This window comes from Patella vulgata, chromosome 8, assembly GCF_932274485.2.
Source record: "Patella vulgata chromosome 8, xgPatVulg1.2, whole genome shotgun sequence".
Lineage (NCBI taxonomy): Eukaryota > Metazoa > Mollusca > Gastropoda > Patellidae > Patella > Patella vulgata.
Genome location: NC_065886.2, coordinates 43,327,710 through 43,341,273, shown reverse-complemented (window position 1 = coordinate 43,341,273; position 13,564 = coordinate 43,327,710). Strand labels below are relative to the sequence as shown.

Genomic DNA, 13,564 nt, shown 5'->3' with positions numbered 1-13,564 from the left:
TGATATTCCACGTTGGATAATGTTTGAACCATTTTAAATCGAAATGGATTCACACTTAAGAACTTTTGCAATGAACGGCTATACAATATCACAAGATTTAGTCCCGAAGGGTCCCCACATTCTTTATATTTATATCCATTTATTCCAGTCGAAAATGATGTTATAAGGACCCAGGTTGAGAAATAAATGTGGTTGCTTGGTTTTATTTATATGAGGATCATTTAGATAGTAGAACACATTGATCTGGGAAGCAAGACACATACATTTTATCCATTGCCACTAATATTTGAAATGTTCATGTTTTCTACTGTTTTGACAAATTATGTCAACAAAGTGAAACAAATATTTGTTTTTTCAAACAAAAATTGAAATAAATGAAAATACAGTTTGATAGTTTGACCCTTAAACAAATTAAACTTATGTTGAGAAAAGGAATTGTTTTAAACTAAAATTGAAATAAATGAAAATACAGTTTGACCCTTAAACATATTAAACTTTTGTTGAGAAAAGAAATTGTAATAATTTTTAATTAATACCTTTTTGTGGACATTGAGCCAAACCATGAATAAGAAATGTCTTCTCAAGCAGATCTGAAGACTAAAGGGGGATAACTCTGGTCATCATGGTGACTTTCAATTTGACACACTTTATTAGAGCTCATCTTCTGAAAACTAGTATTTCAGAAGTTGGTTTTCTATTTTTTAAAAAAGATTAAATTGAATAATTATTATATTTATAATATTTTACAGAAGAACATGCCTGATTTAGTTCAAGACCAGACAATTCCGATCTCCAGGTAAGTTTATAATTACTATGGTATACATTATTTTGTTTTCATATGGTACATCCACCAGTATATCATACCTTTACATCTACACTTTAATTTAATAGTATCCCTTAAAGATGCATTATGTAAGAGCTAAACCTGCCTATTGCAGTTCTTTTTTTTTTTTTTCAAAATGTTATATAAACTATTATTTAGACATTTATTCACATGACAAGCCTAAAATCAACTCGCTAGACTATTGGAAGTCTTAGATTTAAATGGATTAAAACACCTGCGAGATTTACAAATTTAATGATAAATGGATAATTGATACTTAGACTTGATTGTCAAGTACTGTTGTTACAATAATAAACAATCTATAACTTCCAAACAGCCATAGCTTCACTCAGAATAGTGTAATTTGAATGAAATTTTCAATAAATTCTTTTGTCATTATCTATTTTTGAACTATTATTTCAAGAAGGGTCAACCCTTTAACTAAAACTTACATAATGCATCTGTAAACATCACAAAAAAAAAAATCGATTTGAATTACAAAATTGTAACCACCCTTCATTTTGTGAAAGGTTATGCTCAGGGTCATACCGGTTTGAATGTTTGTTCTGTGGGAATAGTTATGAAAATTTTGTTTCCTAAATGTTTAAGAACAAAAAATATTCAATTGCTCTTTTAATAATATAATGTTTGAGTTTTAAAACGTTGTTCACAAGACTTGAATAGTTGAATAGTTATCAAGACCCTTAAAAGCTAAAAGTGATATTACTTTGGCCTAACTAAAATTGATAGCCATATTGTAGCTTTTGATGTGCATTAATGAAACATGAAATGGTTTTATGCCTTATAAATAGATGGGGCATGAGTACAGTGTAGATAAATACAGAAAATCAAATAGTTTAATTCAAAAATATATTACTAGTGGAAATCACAAACTATGATTCTTAATATCCTAAGAATATAAACTTTCCTCATTCTACCTGGTTTGTAAACTGAAAAAGTGCATTTATCTTAGAAAGTTGTGACTTTAGGATATAGTGTTTTCATTAAACCTGGTTTAGTTTATTTCTGTATTTATCATGTCATCATGTCCGTAACTGAGTGAATGTCAATACTGCAAACTGAATGAATAAGTATAAAAGATAGAGTACTAGTAGCGGGATAGATAGTATAAGTATTTCCTGTAGGATGGTGTCAATAACAATAAGTTTATTGTACCACAATAATTCTTTGAACATCAATCCCTGTATAGATAGTTCATCAAGTACTCTTTAAAGTGGGTATGTTAGAAGAACTGAAGAAAATTTTGATGGTCACAAACAATATGTTAAGTCATGACAAAATGTTAAGAGATTTTGAAGATCTGTTAAACAAACCATTAACCATGTAATGCACATATTTCTATTATTGATTACAATAAGACTCCATAACAAATTTCCAGCATTAGTAAAGGGTTAAAATAACAGTAGCGTACAGTTGTCAAATTCAGATACAAATTATAGTAGGCCTATATATAGCTACTTATAAATTTATATCAGCTATGCTAGGTTTGCTTATTTGTTATCAGTGAGTATATATCAGCAGATAAGCAATTCCTCGAAAATTTGTCAGTCATAAATATTTTTGTGAAAGTCCTGTTCATATTAAAGGGATTTGTTCATTGTATATTTATACTGTTTTGTCATATGTCTTAATGTTTGCCTAATTTACTTTGATTGTCTTGTTATTTCTTCGGCTGACATCAACCCATGTATAACTAGGTCAATAAAATGACATCAGAATTGATTATATTATCTCACTTGACTCTGTCATCTCTTTATTGTGATCACTCAGTTGTGAAGGAGAAATGCCACATTTACAGATCACTGAGTCTTAAATGATATATTTTTTGTCATTTAATGTTCAGGGCTTGATGATTGAGCCTGAAATACCAAACTATTATAACCCAATCACACCTTGTTGTCATAACATCACTGGATGACAAGATCTACTCATAGTTGTGAGAACCGTATGTAATAGAAATACATATGTAATACCATTGATAACACGACTGGATAATCACCAATATTAGCCATGTGCCAGTGTTTACATTATATAATCCCACAATGCTGTAGTATGATTCATTAGACGCTATTTGATTGGTTGAAGCTGGGTGTTTATAAATAGTGGAGGAGGAGTGTTAGATTCATGTACAGTATTTTAGTATATATTTTTAGTATACGAGGGAACTTGTTAATGAGAAATGTATAGTACAAACATCTGGCTTTTATAGCTGTATTTTATCAGCATTTTTGATACTGGAGCAAAAATTCCAACATGTCGCATTATGGTTATGATGGAGGAGTTTATCCTCCGACCCAAAAATACAGGTAGGCCTAAACATTTAATTAAGAAATTTATATTAATTTACTTAAACATGATTTATTGGATATTGAAGGGCAGTTAATTCATACAATATGTGCCATTTTATCGAGTTCTGTCTTATATGAAATGTAATAATTACTCAATTTTATGACATGGTAATTGAAAACTAGTCAATTTCTTTTACAGTCGGCTTGCCAGACACCTAGCTGTTTGTTGGTGTTTTTTTTTAAATCAATAAAAAGTCATTAGAATTTGCATATATTCATGTTTTCACTGTGCCTTAGCGAAAAATGTTAAATATAGATATTTTTGCCTTGATTAAAGTATACTTTGATATGTAAAAAAAAAAAATTAAATTTTATGGTATTTTTTCTTAACAATATCCATAATAAAAATGTTAATTATTTCCATGTAGCAAAATGACTGAAATTCTGAGAAAAAGTAAAAATAGAAGTTTTTTTGGAGAATCTGTTATTTGTGCGTTAAAACTACTTTAACCATAATAACTTAGGTAGGGTACTATTTTGATGAATAATTTCCCTATTATTTGAATATATACCTTACATCTGACTGGTTGATGTTTATCTGTCATAGCATATCATTAGTCAGGCATTTAGAGGTCCTCTAAGGGTTATTTCAACAATGATGCAGGACGGAGGGGCTGACAAGGAAAGCTGTCTAGTCGTTAGGATGGGACGAAAGACCGAGGTCCCGTGTACACATTGGCGTGCACGTAAAAGATCCCTTGGCAGTTGGAATTCGATATTAGAGTAGGCCGTAGTGCCGCTGTCCGGGCAAAATTTCCCCCATAGCACACTGTATGGCGTATGCCCGTCTTCATTAGCCCAGGTTAGGAGCAGGTCATGTTACAGTGTACTAGAAAGCTGCAAGACATACTCACAGACATTGTAAGCTACACAAGAACTGTTAACTTAAGTGAATGGATCCAGTGAGTAGCAATTTAAATCTCCACTGGTTCTCCATTTCATAGTTAAAAAGAACAAACATTAAGAATTAGTTAATTGAAACTGTCATGTCTGATTAGTAAATAGTAAAGGCCACACAACACATTACAGTGTACTGGAAACCTGCAAGACAAATACACAAACATTGTAAGCTACAAAAGAACTGTTAACTTAAGTAAATGGTGATAAATCTCTGTTTAATAATAAAAAGAAGTAACATGAAACACAATAAGATGTTATAATATTGTTAGATCCTGTTTTGCTTATACAATATTTTTTTTACTGTACTCCTTTAAATCAGTCATAGATAAAATAAAGTTTAATTCATTCTTATTTTCCTCAATAAAAACTTTAAAACACAATTTGAAAAAATTCTAACCTAGTTATGATAGAAAAGATAAAAGGCATTAATCAAATAATGTCAAGGAAATACATGTAAGCTACAGGATGCCTTGTGACAACAGTTTAATTTTTACTATTTTAAAGTCTTGTTCGCACTAGAGTAGATGTAGGTTGGACAAAAATGCCACAAATTCTCAATGTGATCAGAAAGGTTTGAATCAAAATACTCTGGATAAATTTACTGATTATTTTCCAAATATTCAACAGATAATCCAATGTGGATATATAAAGAATTATAATTTGTGATCAGGTGTCCCTGTGAAATTCAATTGTCCATTGGCATCTGCAGACTCTTTGAGACGATTCTTGAGAAATGATGTATGGCCATTTAAGTCTGGGTGAACATCGCCAAAGAAACCTGTGTCTGTTAGTCATATTTTAGGTTGGAGGAATAAAGATAATTTTGACAGTTCAACACAGTGAAAGAAAAGGTTAGATATATAGACCTCGAGATATTCTACACTTCAAGTATAAAAGCTTGTAGTTACCTACGGATGTCATTATTTCCAAAATTCTCAACATTTTTGGTGAATTATTCACAGAGAGAAAAAGAGAAATTGTTGTTGAACTAATGTGCGATTGTTGTAAATGTCAGGTTATCGAATGTTTATTTGGGTTGAGATGTAAAAACAAGTTATTTAAGTTGTTAAAGTGTCATATAACCCAATGATTTATAGTATATATCTAACGTAGATAAAGGTATGTTTATTGTAGGTAAAGTTACTCCAGGTAATTTATATATTACCTGCTTATCTCTCTGATATCATTGACGTAACCAACCAAATTACCACTGAAGTAGAAAAGCTAGTTGTACTTACAAAGTGAGTTTAACATCTGCTTCAATCAATGCATATAATGATTCTTATTTGTGTAGGGGAGCCATGGTAGCTAAGTGGGTAAGACACTGGCTTGCAAGCCTGTAGGTCACAGGTTCACTTCCGTTGATGGCCAAGAAAGTTCATCAGGATTTTTTTCGGTGTGGTTTCCCCTTGTCAGTGGTGCAGGACAAAGAGCCTTACAAGGAAAGCTGTCTAGTCATTCGGATGGGATGAGAAAACGAGGTCCTATGTACACATTGTCAGTTGGAATTCGATATAAGAGTAGGCTGTAGTGCTGCTGTTCAGGCAAAATTTCCCTCAAAGCACACTCTATGGCGTTAGCCCAGTCGAAGCAGAGCAGTAGGACATTAAACCCCATTTGTGGTGCAGGACAAAGAGCCTTACAAGGAAAGCTGTCTAGTCATTCGGATGGGATGAGAAAACGAGGTCCTATGTACACATTGTCAGTTGGAATTCGATATAAGAGTAGGCTGTAGTGCTGCTGTTCAGGCAAAATTTCCCTCAAAGCACACTCTATGGCGTTAGCCCAGTCGAAGCAGAACAGTAGGACATTAAACCCCATTTCATATATTTCATATCATTTATTTGTGGAGTTCACCAATTTGAACTTTTGTTCTTCTGGAACAACAATGAAAAGTTGTCTTCTTTCACTTGGGGGAGGGGGAAATAATTTGAAAATAAAACTTGTGTGTTTCTTCTTATCAAAGGCTTTTACATTTAGGTACTCATTTTTTGGATGTGTAATGCAGGATCGACACAAATGGCTGTTGATTTATTAAGACCCGGAAGAACTAAAAAGTGAATCAATTTGGTCTAACTAATGGTTTTAAATGTACTGTTTCACAATATATAGAGATTTTGATAATTTATTTTTTTTGGCAACATTTATTTGAAAGCTCCACACGCTCTACAATAAGGCTGTCTGTTAAATGGCGGTTTTATATTCGTATCACAATATAGGTTTTTGTTTCGTATGCTGTTTGCATCATAATGTGTGTTTTGGTCACGAGTCAAAGAGGAAACACATTTGAAAGACTGAATAAATTTAAAGATAAAAAGACTCAAGTTTCATTAATAGATAAAATGAACAAAAGAAACTACCATATGTCTGATCATTTGTTATAAATTTACAGTTTGTATAGAAAATAAAATGTGCATAATTTGCAAGTTTGTCATAAATGCCTGGAAATATGAGGCTCTGCAAATGACTTGAGGTTTTTATATATATAATGTGGTTTGGGATATAGTATTACCTAAATAGTATGTGGTTCAAGCAGGACTCTGGTTTAGATCTTATTTGCCAGACTTGACTGGCTGACAATGAAAATGACCAGCTTAAGAACTTACCCGTCAGCTAATTTACATAAAATTAGAATTGATTAAAGCATTTTTAAAGTAAATACAGTTCAATATATAGTTTATATGTAAAAATTACTGAAAAATATGTTTAATAAATTGGGGTAATGCTAAAATGTATCATTGTTTGGAAAAAAAAAATCTTCTTAATCTCAGTTAATAAAATACTTGACAAATATGTTCAAGTAAAAGCGCTGGGACTGAAGTTACTTTATTGATGTTTAATATCTCTATTGTGGTATTTATTTTATGGTCGATTGCATGATAGATGTTCGAGGTGACCATATCAATAATATTTCTTTGATCTGTACTCACCCAGGTAAATTATTGTTTATTCTAGTCAATTTACAGTCAATAACCATTGTTACACAGAGAACCTATGCAAACAATTATTTTATCATAATTGATATTCCTTTATTTTTGTGTGTATGGAAATCTGATTTTCATCTGGGTAAAGCTGAAAAGTTGATTACAATCTCTCATATTGCCTTAGTCTATATTTTCTACTAAAATGGTATCCTAATTGAAACTGCTGTGGGTATGACACTGGCTCACTAACCAAGACATCCTGCTATCTGCTTAAATAAGTATTCTGGATTTGCAACCTGGTTTCTTCTTGTCAGTGATGTAGTATGAATGACCTGGCAAGAAAACATCTAGTTGTCCGAATACAGGATTGAACGAATAACGAGATGCATCTGTGGATGTAAAAGAACCCATGACAGTTGGAATTCGATGAAGAGTAACACTGTCTGGGCAAAATGTCCCTCAGCACACTGTTATGGCATATGCCCATCTGCTTTACCCCAGTTGATACACTAAAGTGAGACGTCAATAGTGATTTCGATTACTTTGTTGCCTAATTAATTTTAGCGATGAACATTATACCAATAATATTTTAGTTTATAGAGTTTTGATATGCATTATTTAAGATTTAGATAAAGAAAATGTAGATAATGGTAAAAATGAATATATTGAAGTTTTCAGTCAGATTACTTTATTCTGATTGAAGTTATGAGTGTTTGAAGTTTTGACAGGAAAAAGCTGATTTTCATGAACCATTGCCATGATAAACAAAGTCTTGACTGTCAGTCTTTTTCTTGAGTAACATCCATTCTAATGTTAACTGTTTCTATTGCACGGATGGTTTAATCCAATCAATATCTAAGCCATCTGATGGTTAAGAGAGTTGATATTTTTAGCATTTAATAAATGTCTAAGAAATAATTTACATATCATTTGAAGCTAGAAAAAGGATCTGCAATATTCAGATTTAGCTCTTACATAATGCATCTTTAAAGTAGCTAAGTCTCTAACTCAATATCATCCAAAATCTTCGACATTGAAAACACAATTTATTTGTCGGTTTAAATCAACATTGATGTTGTGATCTTACCGAGAAAAGATGGCCTTCTGATATCCAATATTTAAGACAAAATAAACATTTTACAATTGGTACACGAATCGTGTACCATACTGCGTTTCAGCGTTATTTGTAATAAGGGACTCGAAACACGAGGCTAGGCATATTCCACAAGTCATGTCAAACGGTGACGCTATATTCTTATCTGGAGAGCATGCCCAATAAATACTATCGGCGTAGACTGGAATAACCAGAAGCTAGAGATTGAAATTCGATTCTAACTGATTAGAAATTTCAGTAAAAACTGAAACGATTGTATGTAAATCAATTTATATACATTCATATTACATTATTGTATGCGTTACGACCCATTTGTGTCAATTTCTAGGTCCCAAATATTGGTGATTTAGCTCCTTTAAGATATGATGACTGACTTTTAATTTAAATACTCTAGAAGTTTCAAAGTACAAGTAGGTGTTTATATATTCATCACGATTTTACTGATGTGTAAATACCTAATATATCCCACATTGGTTCAAAGGATATATTTTAGTAATAATAATTAAAATGACTAGATCTCTTTGATTTAGCTAAAAACTAAAAGTGTTGATTTAATTAAAAATTGATGTGTTGATTTGCTTTGTGAAGTGGATGTCTGTTTATATTAATATTCTAGCCCCACAGATAGGTAGTATTGGGATATAGCTGTCTAGTTGCGTCTGTTTAAACTGAAAAACAAAATTTAATAAACCGACTTACTTCCACTTTATATTTTTAAACCAATAATTCATTCTTTTAGCTTTCACCTCGGTCACTAATTAGCATGAGTGGTGGACAGATTCTAAAGTCCATTCCTCTAATGTCATAATTTAATGTAGAATGTAAATATAAACTTCAAAAGCACACCAGAAATAGCCAGTACTTGATACCTGCAATTTTCTTCATTGCTGTCCAAATATGTATCAAACTGGACAGATGTTTGAAGGTATCTCTTGTTTTTCTTGAGACAGCTATGAAGTTAGTCCATTTTTAATTGATTTGAATAATTTTGTCATTTGTTAGGCCACACCAATTTCAATGATTCAGAACACCTATTATAATTTTGCCTCTTATTTCTTGGCAAAAAAAAAATGATTTAAAAAAGAAATGTACATGTTTGCTTTTCTCAGTCCTTTATTTTATTTTGATTTATTGATCAAGATGTGGAATAACTTAAAATGTATTTAATTTGGCCTTAAATGTTATACTAACTGTCCAGTCTGTTTACACACCTTTAAAAATAACATTATCTTTAGTCTAGTAGGAGGTGGCTATTGTTATTAATATAAACAATAATTAATGGTTTCTATTACCTAGCTAATTACCTGTATAAACACTAATTACCTAGTTTACCTACCTTCACACCTGGGTATGTTAATTAAGTGTTTATTGTATATCAACTACCTGTGGTTCTGGCTACTTACCTCTCACCTTGTTTAATTGTATATTTCAAATTAATGGTTCCCTTATATAAATTGTGTAGTGTTAACCCTTTTTCTTAAAAAAATAAAACATCTCATTATAACTGTCTGTAATGTTACCTGGTTTAGGAGTACACATCAAACCTCAACCAGTGATTATTTTGAGATTTATATATTGTGGATGTATATTAGATATTGTGGAGAGATTATTTCTTGGTCTAAGATTTGGTAAGAACTCATATAGATATATAATTATTAACAGGAAAAATTAATATGAAATTGGCAGCTTTTGTGAGAAAATCTACAAAGTGCAACAGAAATTGTTAGCTATGTGAACTCCTCAAATATCTAAGATATGGGATCTGGTGTTTTAGAAGAAAAAAATACCATGAAAATGTAACGGTCTGCTGTTCAGATGGGACAAAAACATAAATTGGTAGTGCATGTAAAAGATCCATTGGCAGTAAGATACAAAATAATACCTGGTAAAATGTGCTGTCAGGGCAAAATTTCCCCCATAGCACACTGCATGGCATATGTCCTTGGGTCCTGTGTTTTTATTGATGTTGGCTTGTTAGTGAAATAGAATATATTATGATTCATACTCTTGTATTAAGGTTCATTCAGTAAACATCTGAATCAAACATTTCCTTAACATTCTTCCCCAGTGTACAGTTACATCACTTCACAATATCTCATTTAAAAAGCCCTACATAATCTTGGAGCAAACAAAGTATCGTCTGTATCTCCACGTGACAAAACATCCAATAAAAGCATGTTTCACTTCTCAGTCTTTTATTTGTCTCACGTCTGCAAACTTTACCTACGTTTATCGTGTCAGTTAGTTTGAATATCGTTAGTTTTAATATATCATCGTTGTTTTTTTTTACATGAGATACCATTTTCCATTGTTAAACTTGAAATTTTATGAGAAAATCTAACCTTGATAATATCTTTATGTAAGTGTTAAGGAACTTTTTTTAAAAAGAAGTGAAAGCTATTTCCTGTACATAAGAAAATCTTGTCAATTGGCCTATTATAGTACAATCTAGCTAATGCTATTAAATCATTGAGATTTTTTTATCCGAGGTTAAATGGAATGTCTCTTAAACTCAATACTTCTTTCATTTTGAGACAAAAATATGGTAATCATTATTTCTATTGTTACATGTGGAATCTGAGGTGGGAGAATTTTGCACAGGCAGTTGCTGTTCTGCCTATTCTTTTTCGATTTGTGTGCACTCATGAGAAACTTTCAGTTAAGAGTGGGTTTAAGTGCTGCTGTCTAGGTAGAAATTATAAGCCAAATTTCATCTTTATATCAATGAAATTTATTTAACTGATTTGTAATAGACAAATTACAGTGTGTGTACTTTTTATACCATTACATGTTCTGGTATATTTAGAATTACAAATAGAAAAACTGACATTATTAACACCTAGTCAACTTATCGGTAAATCACATACGGAAGAGATTATAAGCCCTGTGAACTTCAGAATCATCTGATGGAAATATCAATAGATAAGGCACCAAGTGTATTTGCACAGATTGCCAGAGGGAATTATTCCAGTATATTCAAAGACTTTCAAGTGGGACTACCTGAAAGATAAGATAAAATGAGAAATAGAACATGAGATAAAATACCCAGATTTAACTTTCTACAAGTTTTATGGTGTTTATCAGTTAGTAGAGTTGGTAGTTCACTTGATAAAAACCTCAACTGATCCATTCATGAAAAAAACTTTCAAACAATTTATTTTCTTTAGCTAAAATTGATGTATTTGTAAGCTCTGTAGGTTAAAGGCTATGTTGATGATTTTATTATAAATTTGACAGAGGAACACCTGTTAGATGTATAAGAAAACAGCAATTTCAAAATTTACCAGTAATACAATTCATTAGAAAACCTAAATCTCTTGGATTGGATTCAATTGGATATAATTATTTTTAGAGATTCAATGTACACAATTAAATATATTGTAATTTAAAACAGATCCATAATCCCTCTAATGGCGATCTCCATGTTAACCCATTGCCCTTATTCATCAATATTTTGCTGTCACTCACATAAAGAGTGTTTAGTATTTGTTTCTTGTGTGTGTGTAAAAGGTCAATTGAAATACCTTCACAAATACCCTGATAATATATCTCTAAATATTGGTTTTGTTAATATTGGCACACTGACCAAATTTCTCACTGCACACTGAACATAAATGACCTATGAGATTTAGATCCCAAAAAATAACAATGGTGTGGGTTTAATGAATCATTATTAGCAAGTAAATGGTGGAACTTATAGGGAAATCTATAATAAATTCTATTAATAATGTAAATGTCGACCGCTATTAAGTAATTAATTGTATATAGATATAGGTCATATACTTCCTATAACATATCAATATAAGCTTTTATTTATCTCTTATTGTTCGGCTCAACTGGCGTGTAATCCTATTGTCACGACAAGCTGGGTAATCCTGCTAGCAGTCAGACAAAAATCTCTGGTATGCGATTAGCTGAGAGAAATCAATAAATAGCCTCAATTTTACCAGTCACAATCATTGTTTGTACAGGTACTTTATTAGTAATATATTGTTCTATCAAATTTATGAATAACTTGAAACTTTATCGTCCATATATTGTGGGAAATCACATCTGCTCTTTTTTGTTTTACCACCCAATGATATACTGTTTAATTCTATTAAAAAGTTCTTTTCATATTGCATGTATGGCATGTTATTCATTTATCCACATCCACCTCACCCCAAATAACCCTTGAAATTAATGTGGATGGCCACTTTCGAAATCAAAGTGTGGTTTAGCATCCTTCTGTTCGGCTCCAACTGAGTTAATGAAAATGGGCAAACATCATACAGTGTGCTATGAAGGAAAATTTTCTCAGCTTAATTTTTAAAAATAAAATAAAATTAAAAGTTTACATGTGATTGAAGTTAGTTTATCAAACCAATGTCCACTTATTTGTAATTTTAGCACAACTGGAATTTTTGCTCACTTCCAGTACATTGTTGTAGAATGTGTGTACGTACTTACAAAAATTCTTAAACTTTTTATTATTATTACAGTATATCTATATAGCAAAAATTTCACAATAATTTATGTGCCCAGAAGCGCTTTACCGAAAGATTATATAAAAATAACACGTCACAAGATACAAACATACATACAATATAAACATCAAACAAGACAAGATGGCAGATAAAATGTATATAGATTATATGTTATCTGAAATTAAATGAAATGGGGGTTTAACGTCCTACTGTTCTGCTCCAACTGGACTTACATGTTATCTAAAACATAGTCAAAATCTTTAAGGTTTCTTGAAAACTAGTCAAGAAAATGCATGTAGGGGTCTTTAGCAGTGTGAGGAAACCTGAGGACCCAGAGAAATCACACAAGGTTAGGCAGGGCAGATGACCCCATTTCTAGTCAAAGAAGACAGGTGTGGGTCCGAAACCTAGCCATTTGACTCAATGACAGCCCCCTCCCCCCTCCTACCCAAACAAAATCCAACAAAAAATGAAATGATTTTACATGTAAAGCTCAATACTCTGTCATAATTGTAAAAATACTAAAAGATTATTTTATAAGGTTAAAGTTTGCAGGAATGACTATAGAAATGTCATGACCCCATGCCTTATGTTATCATTGTAAGGTCATCTTCTTGTACTGTTAGGTCAGAACATGACAATACTATTGGCTTACTCACGAACTGATGACATCATTAATTACATAATGTTGAATAATATTACATATATATCCTGAACACCTTCCCAGCATAGATACATGTATGATGTCATACACGTCTGCTGACTGGACAGATTACCAATAATAGCACCTTAGGCTTCATTTCTGAAAACCGTGAATGTCTATATTCAGATGTGCAAATGTTGTATTAGCCACCATGCAGGACGTTAAACCTCATTTCATTTGTATTTGTCACCAAAAAGCGTATTTAAATTATGGACAATAAACAGTAATGGCTATGTAAGCAAGTTTGTATCATGCCAGAAACCAT

The 13,564-nt window shown here is 31.7% G+C and overlaps 1 protein-coding gene across 5 annotated transcripts in view; it reads left to right on the top strand.

Annotated features, from left to right (window-relative positions):
* Positions 1-13,564, top strand: part of LOC126831141 (protein Shroom1) — a 134,022-nt gene that overhangs the window by 86,720 nt on the left and 33,738 nt on the right. For 4 of the 5 annotated variants that reach the window (XM_050561805.2, XM_050561806.2, XM_050561807.2 and 1 more), the window contains one exon: positions 750-796. In XM_050561805.2, coding sequence (XP_050417762.1) covers positions 750-796 — 47 coding nt within the window. Of the gene's footprint in view, positions 1-749; positions 797-2,965; positions 3,151-13,564 lie in introns of those variants that run through there. The other variant, XM_050561810.2, reaches the window with a different exon arrangement.